Raw genomic sequence first — 14,601 nt, forward strand, 5'->3', positions numbered from 1 at the left:
CCAAAAATAATTTAGGTGCATTTTTATAGGGATGGAGAGAGTAATTTTTTTATCACCAATCAAATCTATGAAATGAAATATATTGGATAAATAAATAAAGAAGCAAATATAATCATAATCATAATATCATAATATTAATTAAATGTGATATATGCTTAACTAGGTACAATTTTTTGGCACAAAAACAAGAAGGGCGGGAAAAAAGAAGAAAATTTTCTAACGACTAACACTCATTTTCTCGTTTAAAAACAATGGCTTTCAAATTCAAGGTTATTCTACAACAATGGCGTTTTCTACACTCTCGTCTTTCATTCCTACCTTTTATCATTTCTCTCAGCTCCACTTCTTCCAGGTTTATCTCTCCTCTTCACATATTTTTCATGGTTTTTTTCAATGAACTGAATTATTGTATGTTTAGTCGTTTCTGATTATGTTTTCCTCTTTTCAGGATTGGATCTCTTGCTGATTCATTTGGTGTTACATCAAATTATAATCATCTATATGCACATGGAGTTTATCGCATTACATCGTTCAATTTTCAAGGTTAGTTTCTGTTTTATTCTTTGCTAATTATCAATTTTTCTTGTTGGTGAATTTGGTGCTGTCTAAGTGTTTGATAGAAGTCCTCAATGACTTTCAAATTTTTATGTGGTCAATGGCGTCTGTCAAATTAAACCTGTTGTTTTCAAGATGATCTAAGTTGTTTAGAACACCTAATTATGCTTATGATCAGAGCCTTAAATTGAATAGAGGAAATTTTGAAATCAAAAACCCTTTATCAAGAAACAACTAAAATGCAAAATTAATCAATCTAACAATAAACACAAATGAATTAATGTGGTTCCCTCAATGTGGACCACATCAACACCTAACCTAAATGTTTTATTGATGAATATAAAGCTTTCTCGAAGCTTTCAAAGAAGGTCTACAATGATGGTTAAGGTTTGGAGAAAAGCGAGGGTTAGAGTTTAGGATTACAATGAGAGAGGGGTATTAGAAGTGTTCAACATATCTTATCTAATGTGTAATTAAGTTATTTATGACTACTCCATAGCTTAACACATTTATATTCAATCAAGAGCAAAAAAAGCATAAAAAACTCGTGTTTCCAGAAGGGAAAGCTGAGTTGGCTTGTAGGCTTGCTGCACTAAACAAGAATTCTGAAACCATCTAAAATCTAGTTGGCATATTGGACTCCCATAAGATAAAGCCGATGTCCAAAAGCTAACTCTAAACCATCTAAAATCGAGTTGGCATATCGGTCCCACCAATATACCAATCATATTCTCCATATGTCAACTGTCCAACCATGAGTCTAAAGGATCAAGGCACCCAAAACTACAACAAATCATGTGACATTTTCTTTTTACATTTTGGGTCTCAGCCATTGATAATTGATTACAAGAAATTCTGGTGCTTGGTTAATTCTTCTATCATTTATACTTCTATATCAACAGAATGATTTTTCCATTTTTGTATCTTGGGTTCTCTTATTATTTGGGCTCAATAAGTAAAACCTTGCTAGGGGAGTATACAAAAACAACAATGTCAAAGCCTTTAATCCAAAATATTGGGTTCGGTTACATGATCATTGTCTTGGTTTTACCGAGGTGTTGTCGAAAACAATTTAAACACACGCGGTGACCCTTCTTCTTCATCCGGGCTTGGAACTGCCAAAAAGCAACAAATACTTATAAGTGGAGTTACAATTGAATATTGATACGGGAGTATGCATAACTATGAATGGTACATTACTATCTACCGCATGATTTGGAAGGCAAAATATTAGGCGAATTTTTTACGGGTAATTGTAATGTGTTAATTCACCTAGTCTAATACTTATTTATTGGAAAAAAAAAAAAACAAGTGTGAGAACATTAATGGCGAATCCAGTACTAATTTTAATCTGTTGATATGAATTTGATTTCCTTTTTGTTTTGTCAAATAATTATAAAAATTTCCTCTATATTGAAGAGACTGACAAAATGTTTACTTGTAAGTTGCAATCGTCAAGCTGTATTATGGTTGCATAAGATGTTCTTTTGTTTATTTCACTTAAAAGTATTTTCATTTGTTTAGAGTTCAGAGCCTTGAACTTTTGTCATTGGTGCTCTCCGTAGAGTCCTTTTTGCAAATCTAAGGCAAGTTGTCTCAGTGTATACTCTAGTCTATGTTCTATTACTGTTTGGAGGTAACTGAATCTGTTTGCACCTATTATATCAGCAAGATCATATGCTCGAGGTAATAAAAAGCCCTATGATCTTTTCGGCCAAGGACCACCAGGGAGTAAAGAATTTAGGAAGGCATGGACAAGGCAGCTAGACGAAGATGACTGCGTGTGGACTGGAAGTGAAGATGAGGGTGAGTCTGAGAAGAAGTTAAGCCCTCTTGAGAAGGAAATTAGGAAAGTAAAACAGAAAGCGAAAGAGCACTCTGATCGTATAGATGCAGATGATAGTGATGAGCTTTGGAGTGTATGGTCAGGAAGTGACGAGGAGAAAACGCTTTGGACAGGTAGTGAACAAGATGACGATGATGATATCCCTACAGAACCGTATCCAAATGTAAAGAGCGATGCATATATAGATAAGCTATTCGAGTTTGAAGAACCCCCTAAATATAGAACGCTTTCAGATGTACTGAAAGCCGAAGAAGAACCAGAAGAGTTGTCCCCAGGAAAGAAAGCTCGGAAACTTGCTGTTGAGAATGCCCTAAAGAAGTTGAAAAAAGGGCCTGATGGTAGGTACACTAATGTTTGGGAAGTGATGAGTGACATAGATATTCTTGTTGGTGCTTTTGAAAATATAGTTTCAGGGCCAGAATATGCTGAACTTCGACAGGGAGGTCCTAAAAAACTAAACATGCAGTTTTTCAAGGACATCCAAGCTAAAATGAGGGATCCAAATTACAAGTTTTCTCCAGAACTGAAGTTAAAGCCAAAGAGCAAACTAGTTCGTAGGAAGCAGTGGCAAAAGGCACAGTCTAGGAGGCGAAAAGATCAAAAGCGATAATTATTGTAAAAATTAATTATATTGTAGAATACATGTAGTTACCTTTGCTTCCCTACCTTGCCAAATTGCCTGTAAACCTTAATATTGTTTAGCTGAGTGTGTGTTATGATTCAGCGGCGTTTTGAAAAGTCAAATTTAGTTTTTGTACATGGCTGAATTCTAATATACTAAAGTATTTTGTTCTAATTGTTTTCGTTTTGGAATGGATAGATGTGCTATGATTCAACAGTGTTTTGACATTCCTAAATGAGAAGTCGGATATATTGTTTGTACTGTACTTAATTCTGAAGAGTATTTGTTCGGTTTGTTTGGTTATGGAATGGGAAGATGCAAGTATAAGTCAAAATGACAAATTACTTTAGACTAAAGTCAATTATTTGATGTATATAAAGAATTGTGCATTAATCCCCATCGAGAATTGAAATAGAACATGAACCATACACTCTCAAGGAGTGGGAGGAGATGAGCTCCGACCACATGTTTATTTTTGGGAGGTGTATGAGAAGTGAGATTTTATTTCATCCGTTTTAAGGCATAGTTTATAAACATCAACTTTTTATAACTTCTACTTATTCATAACTCAAAATATTATTAATCAAAGTAGTATATTAAATAGTGTGCAAAGAAAAAATACTTATAAGAACTAAGAATAACAAAGAAAACATGTACCAATGAAAATTTTACTTCATACACCATCGATATGAACCCATTTGATCTTCGCAGTCATGGGATAAAACCTTGTAAAACCAAATAATAAAAACGAGGAAACGAAATTTCCACCAAAATATTTTCCCTCCAACCAAATATACCCTTACAGAAAATTTATACAAGCAGTTTTTTATAAAATGGAAAAGGCATTAGAAATATGATCACTAAGTATATAACAAGTCACCGGGGGGTGTCCTGAGGAGATGCTACAGCCAACACTTGACTCGCCCTCGAATCCTCGATCCTCTAAGTACATAACCAACATATCCATGCTTCATTCATTAAGGACGGTTTCAAAGGGAGCGCACAACTTATGGCAGCCTATACTATTTTGCTTGGAAAATTCGATGAATTAAAGAAGGTTCTTGCTTACTATTTTGTACTTGTAACGAATCAGCTTCATTATCTACAAGCCTTTAGCTTTTGACCGCGCAAGCCATTCCAAAATGCAGCTGCATTGACCACTTGCTTTCCCGGCTTCTGAACTTCTAGAACCTGCACTATCACCGATATTTTCTGCTTCAATCTTCGTGAACGTGAACAATATTATATTATATTATAAATTATAACAGAAAAAACTATGATTTCTTAGTCGACGATGTTGAATACAAAGCCAAAAATAACCAATAGCACAATTCCGGGTAAAATTATCACCCTTTCAGATTCAACAAGAATCATAGCATACAATAATCAATTCCTTGATGGAGCTTTTAAGTTTCAATCGATAATCTTTTATTATTCATTTCCATATCTCCAGGCTTGGAATATCAGATATAAGACGTGAAGGGAAAAAGGGGTGGGAATTGAAAGATAAAATTATATGAGAGTAAGAGAGAAAGATTTTGGATAACGGTTGAATGAGTTCCTATTATTCGGCAGTTTCTCAATTATCAATATCAATATTCAACTTCTACACCTTGACACAAACATGACTGAAACCACAGGTTTTCATTAGAATCATCGGATCAAAATTTCGGGTCAGGGGTTTCAGATCGGTTCAAAATCAGGTCATTGGTCCACATTGATTTTAAAATTATTTTAAATTTATTATGAAGTCGTGTTAACTAGGGTTCGGTTCCAAGGTCGGTTAAGTATCAGATTATCGGATCTTTTGGAACACCTCTAGCTGAAACAACTTTTTTGTTATCACCAAGAAGGGTATGGTTACGTACATCTGAGGTTTATGTAAAGTCAACATATATCCTTTAGCATCTATGAGCCAGGTAGCTCTTTCTATTTATGTGAAAACGCAAATGATGTTAGCTATTAAGGGTCGACAAAACAACCTCTTTGTTATCACCAACTAGGGTAAGATTGCGTAAATCTATTACCCCAAACATAGCCCAAGTGGGAGGCACTTAAAGCATTGGGGTAACAGAATGTTGTTGATCTATAAAGTAGCAAATTTTTTGCAGAGATTTAAGGGATAAAATGAAAACAGTAATACTTTGAGGCAACCAAAATGAGAAGACTATCACTGTGCAACGACGCTTTGTGCACCCGGCTGCCCTTTTTGTAATATTGAATAATCTCATTCGGAAGTGAAATAAATGCAGTGCTACTTCTAAAGGGTTTAAGGACTCTGACCTCTAAGACCGTGCCGCCAGCACATGTGATGATCAATGCACCATTTTTGAAAGCCGCATAATCTGATTCAGCATTCTGAACACCGGAATTGCTGGAAACTTTAGTTGTGATAATTTTAAGGTCTAGAATATTTTTTTGGTCATTTTCTGCATCCACAACTTGAAATTTGGCTCGAGTACCTGGCCAACCTGCAAATGCCCGGACCTAGAAATGCTGTGTCATAATTGTCTCAAATCAATAAACAAACAGGAAAAGAGCATCACCTTATTGTGCAGGATGGTAGCTTCTTGATCAAATGATAGCCATGATTCTTCCTGAACAATCTGCACAAACATTGAACATCCTAGTTCAAACTATTTGCACAGAAAAAAAAAAACCCGCATGACAAATAAAAAATATAACAAAACTGATACCTTTGGGGCTAATGTGGCTTTAGAATCATCTTGAGGTTGTGCTTTAGCTCTCGCTGTTCCATCAAGTATTGAAGGAAGCTCATGCAATAGAAGTTTTGATCCTGAATGAATATAACTCAACATGATTAAATGACCCAATAAATCATGTGCACTTTTTATATAGGAAAAATCATCATGAATAAAACAACTTTTCGTTAATTTCCCTACAATAATACCAACTTTTGATTAACCATGAATAACACCAACTTAGGGGGTTTTTCCTAGAATAATGCCAATTTTAGTTTATCAGCTAATTTACCCTTTTTTTGGTCATATAATTTGCTATAATTTGATTTTTAACATGTTAAGAATATTCTAGGGAAACGCCAAAATAAGTTGTATTAATCATGGTTAATCAAAAGTTGGTATTATTGTAGGAAAATAAGCAAAAGGTTGTATTATTCCCGGTAATTTTTCCTTTTATATATGTAAGGTTGCAGATGATGTTTGCTACCCTCTTTGTTATCACTAATAAAAGTAAGGTTGCGTATATTCGACCCCCAAATCCCGCATAGGTGGGAGCTAGTCAATGGCGTCAGGGTAAATGGGTAATGAAAAGCATCATGATCAACATCAAAGAAGAACCCTTTTGATGAGAGGATGGTTTGCTATACGGGGAGGGATAGAAATAACACAACATACCATTCGAGAAGTACGTAAGTTCTCATTCACTCTGTCAATAACACCAAAATTCTATTCTGAATTTGCCTTTTTTTTCCTTGCATCCGATTGGGAGCGACATGGATGCAGATTATTGGTTTTAGAACTATATGATGTGATTGAAAGGCTGCTAGATGACACCAAGGATCTCGAAAGAGTATTCTAATTAGCATCGCTAACTATCAAGACTGTTAATCATTTACAAAACAATGGCAGTTGAGATCACTTACAGCTCAAACAAGGTTAACATATCAGCAAATAAAGCAACAAAGCACAAAATATTCAGCAAGTAATTGATCAGGAAAGTTGAAAGCTGACGCACCAAGATCAAAGAGAACATCCAGTAGATCTGGGGCCTGCACACAAATTGATAAACGAATAAGACAAATGCATGCATGGTGCCTAAATATAACAGAAAATCTGATACATCAAGTTCTTGCGACTCAAACTACCACTGTCAGTTGCAAATCAAAAAGTATACGAAGTACATATTTGCTTAAAAGCTATATTACTTGCACTTGGGTATTGATGTTGGACACTGGTACGTGTCCAAGTGTCGGATACGTCTAAATATTCAATTTTACGCCTAAAATGAAGTGTCTAAGTGGCATACCAATGTCCGAGGATCAAGAATCGGACATGAATACATGAAGCAAAATGAAGAGTCCGAGTAACATAGCTTAAAAGTAAGAGCCAGCAAAGAAGCTATCGCCGTATCTATAGCATGTCTCCTGTCTGCCAACACTTAGGCACCCTCATGAAATTCACATTGCGATGTTCGCAAAATGAGTCATAACACCGAGAGGTGCCATGTCCGCGATATTGCTGCTGTTACCATCGAGACGTCCACCTTTTTTTTCAATTAGAACTCGAAATTAAAATAAAGAGAACAAAAATCATGTAAGTACCTTAATATTGTCATCAACGCGAAATCTTTGAGATGCAATGACAGGTCCAGCATCCAGTGCTCTTACAGTGAATGCTAAAGAAACACCAGTTTCGTTTACACCATCCTAGAAACATTTAAAGCATCCGAACATATGAAAACTTCAGATTAAATACGCATGACGCCTGAAAGTTTAGAATTAGCATTAAGTAATTTTAACCTGCAATGCTCTCTGAACAGGAGCAGCACCTCGGTACAGGGGTAGCAAGCTTGGGTGTATATTTACCGTGCCTACGCTTATGTTAAAACAAAAAAGACGCATTATGTTGCGGATGAATATTCCCAGTAAACAAATACTTATACAGTAAACAAAAACAACGTCCCAACCTTGCTTCGGGATGTTTAGGAACTTGGTGGATAGAATATTCCCATACGCTGCTGTAATACAGAGTTCTGGCTCCAACTCTCTTAAATTGGCCAACAACCATTCCTAGTGATGATAGTTCCATATGATTATCAACCCAATTATAGGCAAACCAAACAATATGCACACCATATTTCTTTCATAAGATTTTCAATCTTCAAGAAAACAAGGTCTAAAATTAAATCTAGTATAATGCTATACGCGCTTCATTCAGAGTAATTAATTTTAGTGAAATTTCATGTGGTAACCCAGAATTTTCGGTTTCTCCACGTGGTAGACAAATCTTTTTTTAATCCACATGGTGATCTTGACCTTACGATTTTTCCACGTGGTGGACAAAAGGAACGTTTTTTTTGTTAACTTTGCGCTCTTTTTACTCAACGTATTGACATTTTTTTCAAAAAAACAAACGTCGTGATCACCCTAATTGACCACATATTTTGAAATTCGGTTGAAATAATTACTTAATTTAATCACACACTCTTAATTTAATCACACTTAAAATTTTGACTATCACATGGAAAAGTTGAAAGTTCAAGGTCACCACGTTGATTTAAAAAAACAATTGTGAAAGCAAAGAACTCAGGGTCACCACGTGGAATTTCCCTTAATTTTATTTCCTGGTAACTCTACAGTAATTTGGGGGCATCATTCCGCAGCCCGGTAATCACAGGCTTACAAAACAAATAATACGAAAATAATCTCTAACAATAGAGAAACTTAAAATGGCAATGTCAACGTAATTACCTCACTGGCCCGCTCTGGTGTGAAAATGAGATTAGGAGAGAAACCCCTATCAAGGGCATATTGAGCAACAGCAGAAGGAAGCACCTTCCTGCCCCTATTTTTCTGCGAAGGCGGTTGGGTAACGATGGCTGCAACCTAGTTTCCATCAATACATATTGATATGACAAAAGGAAAGAGCAGTCAATGGAAACAATCAGAAAGGACTAACAAATTTTTCATGCATTTGCATCATTGCATAGATATAATAATGGCACAATTCAAGGGCATTATAACATGGAAAAGGGTCAATAAGTATACCTTTCTCTACCGGTAAAAATTCCAATATTCTACAAATGCAGAAAATCGAAATTTACATAGAACTAAGGTTGCACTTGCAATAACATCATTACCCTTAGTTGTATTCTAGAATAACAAAATGATGAACTAAATTCATCCATAATAGCAACAAATTTTACATCTTTAGGAAAAAAACAACTTACTTCAAACAATAGGAGTATAGGACAACAAAAATCATTACATTGTAAAAATAATTCAAACCAATGAACTCTTGATTTCAGAAGATTTACAAATAAAATAATAGTTGCAATGACATCAGAATCCCTAATTGCATTCATAATGCCAAAATGCTGAAACCAACTCACCCATAATAGCAATAAAGTTTACATCTTTGAAACAAACCCAAGTGATAAAACAATACATTTGCATCATAATTCAAGGAAAGCACCCAAAAATTGAAGGGAAGCCAAATTTATCAACATAACTAAGTGTAAAAACTGTTAATTTTACAAGAGTTTACATAAAAGTAGTAGTTACAAATACAATAACATCAAAACACCTTAACTGTGTTCAGAATGCTAAAAAGTTGAACTCAATTCACACAGTATAGCAACAAAGTTTACGGGTTTGTTTGGCAAATCGTTGTTGTTGCCTGGTTTGACCTACGGGGAATATTGGCAAATAAGCCAAGTTTTTAAGCTACATGTTTGATCCACCACTTAAAGAGACGTATGGTAGAAATTATTTACTAATTGTTGGATGTTTACTTGAGAAAAAGTTGGCCAAAAGCAGTTCAGCCAACTTACTAAACACTTATTTGGCTGCCTAAAAAGACAAAAGTCAATTAAAAAGCCAACAACATAAAAGCTTATTGCCAATTGCCAAAAAAGACATCATTAGAACAACCTCTACTTAGTTCAAGCAATAAAACATCTAAATTACATCACATTGTAATAATAACTCAAAAAAAAAACCCCAAAATTTGAAAGGAATTCAAATTTATCAGCATAAATAAGTGTAGTAACCCTTGATTGTATTTTGGAATAACGAAATGCTGAACTCAATACACCCGTAATAGCAATAAATCCATTTCAATTCAAGCAATAAAACATCAAAACGCCATTAAAACCCTTAAGTTAGAAGAACCCACCTCAAAAGATGAGTTTGAAGACTGAGATGCATTGAAGAGAGCATCAAGCACCTTTGTTGACACCTGCAAAACAAGCAATCAATATCCAAATAAAGCAGAATAATAATAAAAGGGAGAACAAGAAGAAGGAAATGGAGAAAAAAACCTGTGGAGAACCCAAGAAAACAAGAGGTTTCTTTTTAAGTGAAGAAGCAAGAGGAGAAGAAGATGAGCAGCAAAAACAGCGTCTCAACAACAGGGTAGTGTTCATTTTATCCAACAAAGTAACTGTATAATTCTTGGTAATTTTATAGGAAAAGAAAATGGTGGGATAATTAACATATTGGAATTTGATTTGTTGTTTCAACTCTTCCTATTTATATTATTTCCGTTTGTTATTTGATAAAAAGGTCTTTCTTCCATCTCAAAATAAAAAACTTTTATTTTATCTTCTCTTTAATTTATATTAATTGAGCTATTTAACTCGTATATTTAATGTGTATTTTAAAGAGACGTCTTTTACAATAAATTGTGCTCTATTTATATAATAAAGTCAGAATAAATAATTTTTATTTATTTTATTTTAATATTTTAATAATGTTTATGTCTTCGTATATCTTACATTAAGAGTCACTTATAATTGCTTATAATTGCATATATTTTTTCTTCATTTTATTAAAATATTTTTAATAGTTTTAGACTTATAGTCTTTTTTTTTTCTAATCACATATTAGAAAAAACTATTTATAATTAAAATTGAGTTATCGGTATCATATTAAGACCGTCGTTAGCAAGATTAGGTGTAATTAAATATCCTTCAATTCAACCCTCATTTGTTCAAGCCTGAAACAAGGTTACATCTTCCTTTCACAAGAACAAAATTGAAATTCCATTAAAAATTTGGACTAACTTTCAAATCCTGTTATTAATTTTGTAGTTTTTTTTGGTTAAAAGCAACAACATTAGAAATGGGTCAATCTCAAAGTAAAATTTCCACCATTGCTGAGACCCCAAAAGAGAACACAAATGCCTCTGCTCCTCCTTCCATGGATTCTCTACTTGCAGGTTTATTCCAATAATTCTTCCTAGTTTTATTTTATTTTTTTCCACCTGGTCTTTTATTAGTACTATAATTGTAGTTTACTCTTAAAATTTCTTTTCTTTTTTTTTTTGAATTTTTGAAAAAATACAACCTTATTTTCTCAGAAAAGGTAAATAAAATTGAAAGTTTGCCCCTTTTCAGTTGTTTATGTTCCGGGAAATCATTTGACTAATGAAGTTTTAATCTTTTGAGATTGGATTGTTGAGAATCGAAATAATCATTAACCAAATTAGTACTGTGAAATTACTGATGTTTTAGAGTTATTAAATTGAAAGTCATTCAATTCTTTTGGTTGTAAGAGTGAATTGTATGGGATTTTCAGGATCATTTTCTGTAACTATGACTCTGAGTATGCCTTGGCAAGAATTTCTGGTTTTATGTTCTTACTGCAAAATGAACACTTTGGATGGTTCTTATTGCCAAGAACTTTGGATAATGTAGTATTTCATTGTACTTGTCTTTCATAGATAGGTTTATAGATTAGTTATAAACTTTGATTGTTTTGTTTGTGACTAGAGGCGTTCAAAACAGACCCGATGATCAGAAATTTACTCAATTTTGTAACCGAGCCCGAATTGTCCCGACTATAAAAATGATTTACAATTATGTCCAAAACATTATGGACACAAAACCTGATTTCAAATCGACTCGAAATACCTAATACGAAATCAATTCAATAACCAGAATGAATACCTCTACTTGTAACCATAGAAGAGTAGTAGTAGCTAATGGATGTTGAGCCAACATGTTAAAAAGTTCAGAAGCTAAATGGAAAAAACTCAATGATATGGGGGGAGTTGAGTGTATATTTGAAGCTTCTATTATGAACTGCATCGAATGTTCGAAGTTTGGTCATGGAATGAAGGAAAGGGGTAAAGTATGAAACACTGAAAGTTGAGGGAAAATGAGTACATCAAGGTTGTTATACAAGAGCTCATATCTGACATGGGTATGTGTCTGAGTGTCCAATTCACCTAAATTATGGGGTCCAATCTAGTGTCTTAGTGTCGTACTCATATTCCAATGTCGAGGTTTCGATACTGGTACTTGAGGTAAATGAAGAATTCGATTAACAAAGAGGTTGTCATTTTTGTTAATTATTGTGTTTGGCTATGTGGGTTATGGAAGAATTTTTTCTTTGTTGACTCTTGAGTATATCTTTCACTCAGTTTATTCATTTATAATTGTCTGATGCTATATAGACATTTGGGTTTCTTGGAAACAAGAGTTTTAGTAGTAGCCTATGTTACGTGGAAACAAAATTTTTTTAAAATTATTGTTCCTTATCCCTATACCCGTATCTAATATTAGGATGGTGTCCGCGCATCCTAGAACTCTAAAATTGTCGTACCGGATCCTAAGATTCACACCGTATCTGATACCCCTACCTGAGTCCAAGTAACATTGGTTGTAGCTCATGGTTTAAGAACTATTTTCTCTTCAGTTTTTGCATATTCTTTTAAAGTGTTTTTGCACCGTATTTTGCACTACGTTTTGCACTTTTGCCACTTAGCACTTAGAAGGCTTTGAATTTATACTCATTGGTTATCATGATCAAGGTTAATGGAAACTTTCAAACTAATGTACATGTAGATGCAAATATGAATTGGAAAATTGATTATACTTTTAATTGACATTTACTTTTGTATGATATCTCTAAATAAACGAAAATGACATAACTTAAGTTACTTGGACTCATTCACGTACCTGTGTCGATCCTTGATGCTTGGACATTGGTATGCCACTTAGACACTTTATTTTAGACATAAAATTGAATTTTTAGACGTATCCGACACTTGGACACGTACTAGTATCCGTCATCAGTACCCGAGTCCAAGTAACATAGATTTTAACTATATCTTGTTTCTTTTGGCTTGCAGAGGCTGCTGCTTATGGTGATGATGAGAATGAGGTCTTTAAGCTTCATTATCATAGTATCTACTATCTTCTTTGTTGCATCCTCGAGAGATTTTCGTTTGTATTTTCCGATTCCTTTTCTGATGGAGTAATATTCTTTTTCAGTCTATGGAGGCGAAAGCTAAAAAGGCCTTGGAGTGCCCATGTATAGCTGATTTGCGTAAAGGCGCTTGTGGGAGTCAGTTTTCAGAGGCCTTCTTCTGTTTTCTTAAGAGCACTGCTGAAGAAAAGGTGAGTGCAAATTCTAGTTTGTAGACAACATATTTCTTTTTGTATTGCACCTCGGAAAAAAGGACCTTTTTGCGCCTCGTGCCTTTAAATCTTACTTGATCACTTTGGGCGGCGGCATAGCGAACTTTGATATGTTCTTTCTAGATACATCCTTAACATGTCCTCCATTATGATAACACCAGTGTTACATAATTCGTTGTCTAGTTCACTTTTCATATTCGTGATTCGCTCAAAATGACAAAAAATATCCTAAAACCTATCATAATTCATTTTTCTGATTCGCAATTCATGGTGAAATCGACGAATCATGTGACACGGGATAACACCTTAACCAATCTCTATTGGTCCTTCCAAACTATAATTTTAATTGGTGTGTGGGTTTGTTGTTTTTCCCTCTTTAATTTCTCTTTCGATCGAATTACTTGGGTAGAGTTTGTGGTAGTGGCAATTGAGGATGTGTTTGCGATGTATGTGAATTGTGGGTGTCAATAATGGCGGTGATAAGGTTGTGTAGGTGTGTTGAGGGTGGTGGGTGGTGATAATGGTTAAATAGGATCAAGGGTGCTTATATTGTAAAATTTTTTGTCGAAGTTGAAGTCCATGGTGAGCGATTGGGAGTAGGGAATCAAGAAGAAAAGGTTTTGGGTAATCCTATTGGGCATAGCGAACCAAATATCAACGAAAGGAACTTTATGTACAGCTCGATTCCATTTCCCATTCGTATTACCCTTGACTAAACGCCCCCTATATAAATGGTTAAATCGTGACCAAACATCAATGGTCTATTTTGTATTTTCCCGATTCTGTTTGTTGGTTTTACTTCTAGTTAAGGCATTTACTTCTTGTACCTCTACTTGTTTTGTGAGGGAAACTTATACCTTTGATCGGTTACATATACGTTAGAATCCCTCCAAAAACATGAACCGGGAATTTCAATGATCTTTTGCCAAAACCTCGATTTGACTTCATTCTTCTAAGAATCGTGCTTTCCGTTTGCGTGTGTTCAGGGCTCAGATTGCGTGCATCCGTTCGTTGCGCTACAAAGCTGCATAAAAGCCAATGCAAATGCATTTACAAAGGACATTGTGGAAGATGATCAAGTCAAGAAAGAGGAAGGATCTTCTGCTGATTATAGAATACTTCCACCAAAATGGTCATTGGAATCACCAAATTTTAAATCTAGATCTTAAAGTTTAGACTAGACCAAAAATATTCCCAAAAATTTTGGTATTGTGGGTGACTATCCCCTTTATTTACTTGCAATTGATGGTTTTTCACTTTCAAATAAATGCTTACGTGTGGCTTCCTCATGCAAGATTTTCCTTCTATTATTATGACGGTATTATAATGATTATTAATCATTATTTATAATTTTTTAACTTCACAAAAATTCATGACTATACTGCTATCCAACTTATTGAATTTTGACTTTTTATATAACAACATTTAAGATATTTAAAAATTACAGATA

At 34.4% G+C, this 14,601-nt stretch overlaps 3 protein-coding genes across 7 annotated transcripts; 2 read left to right on the forward strand and 1 right to left on the reverse strand.

Annotated features, from left to right (window-relative positions):
• The first annotated feature begins 187 nt into the window (after window positions 1-187).
• Window positions 188-3,472, forward strand: LOC130804208 (uncharacterized). Its single transcript, XM_057668570.1, has 3 exons — window positions 188-352; window positions 449-543; window positions 2,224-3,472. The coding sequence occupies exons 1-3, from the start codon at window positions 252-254 to the stop codon at window positions 3,009-3,011; spliced, it is 984 nt and encodes a 327-aa protein (XP_057524553.1). The 5' UTR covers window positions 188-251; the 3' UTR covers window positions 3,012-3,472.
• Window positions 931-10,297, reverse strand: LOC130804206 (uncharacterized). Of its 3 annotated transcripts, none has more exons than XM_057668569.1 (12): window positions 10,047-10,297; window positions 9,902-9,964; window positions 8,476-8,610; window positions 7,692-7,794; window positions 7,525-7,595; window positions 7,327-7,431; window positions 6,741-6,774; window positions 5,720-5,820; window positions 5,570-5,629; window positions 5,307-5,510; window positions 4,093-4,214; window positions 931-1,670 (listed from the first exon to the last, which is right to left on the reverse strand). In XM_057668569.1, exons 1-11 carry the CDS (start codon window positions 10,149-10,151, stop codon window positions 4,122-4,124), a joined length of 1,074 nt encoding a protein of 357 aa, XP_057524552.1. In that variant the 5' UTR covers window positions 10,152-10,297; the 3' UTR covers window positions 931-1,670; window positions 4,093-4,121. The 3 variants fall into 3 exon arrangements, with proteins under 3 accessions (XP_057524552.1, XP_057524551.1, XP_057524550.1); XM_057668568.1 differs by lacking the exon at window positions 931-1,670 and adding an exon at window positions 3,678-3,965 and having other exon boundaries at window positions 10,047-10,227; XM_057668567.1 differs by lacking the exon at window positions 931-1,670 and having other exon boundaries at window positions 3,678-4,214.
• Window positions 10,298-10,659: 362 nt separating this feature from the next.
• Window positions 10,660-14,488, forward strand: LOC130804256 (mitochondrial intermembrane space import and assembly protein 40 homolog). 3 transcript variants are annotated; one of them, XM_057668634.1, is made up of 5 exons: window positions 10,660-10,733; window positions 10,818-10,945; window positions 12,863-12,894; window positions 13,005-13,130; window positions 14,138-14,488. In XM_057668634.1, exons 2-5 carry the CDS (start codon window positions 10,849-10,851, stop codon window positions 14,318-14,320), a joined length of 438 nt encoding a protein of 145 aa, XP_057524617.1. In that variant the 5' UTR covers window positions 10,660-10,733; window positions 10,818-10,848; the 3' UTR covers window positions 14,321-14,488. The 3 variants fall into 3 exon arrangements, with proteins under 3 accessions (XP_057524617.1, XP_057524618.1, XP_057524616.1); XM_057668635.1 differs by having other exon boundaries at window positions 10,666-10,945; window positions 12,863-12,916; XM_057668633.1 differs by having other exon boundaries at window positions 10,669-10,945.
• Window positions 14,489-14,601: the final 113 nt, after the last annotated feature.

The sequence above is a fragment of the Amaranthus tricolor genome, chromosome 17 (genome assembly GCF_026212465.1).
Source record: "Amaranthus tricolor cultivar Red isolate AtriRed21 chromosome 17, ASM2621246v1, whole genome shotgun sequence".
NCBI lineage: Eukaryota > Viridiplantae > Streptophyta > Magnoliopsida > Caryophyllales > Amaranthaceae > Amaranthus > Amaranthus tricolor.

Coding starts and splice junctions, on each gene's coding strand:
- LOC130804208 (XM_057668570.1), top strand. CDS start 252: ATGGCTTTCAAATTCAAGGTTATTCTACAACAATGGCGTTTTCTACAC. Junction 353..448: donor CTCAGCTCCACTTCTTCCAG/GTTTATCTCTCC, acceptor TCCTCTTTTCAG/GATTGGATCTCTTGCTGATT. Junction 544..2,223: donor TACATCGTTCAATTTTCAAG/GTTAGTTTCTGT, acceptor CTATTATATCAG/CAAGATCATATGCTCGAGGT.
- LOC130804206 (XM_057668569.1), bottom strand. CDS start 10,151: ATGAACACTACCCTGTTGTTGAGACGCTGTTTTTGCTGCTCATCTTCT. Junction 9,965..10,046: donor TTTTCTTGGGTTCTCCACAG/GTTTTTTTCTCC, acceptor CTTGTTTTGCAG/GTGTCAACAAAGGTGCTTGA. Junction 7,596..7,691: donor CCTAAACATCCCGAAGCAAG/GTTGGGACGTTG, acceptor ACATAAGCGTAG/GCACGGTAAATATACACCCA.
- LOC130804256 (XM_057668634.1), top strand. CDS start 10,849: ATGGGTCAATCTCAAAGTAAAATTTCCACCATTGCTGAGACCCCAAAA. Junction 12,895..13,004: donor ATGGTGATGATGAGAATGAG/GTCTTTAAGCTT, acceptor ATTCTTTTTCAG/TCTATGGAGGCGAAAGCTAA. Junction 13,131..14,137: donor AGAGCACTGCTGAAGAAAAG/GTGAGTGCAAAT, acceptor GCGTGTGTTCAG/GGCTCAGATTGCGTGCATCC.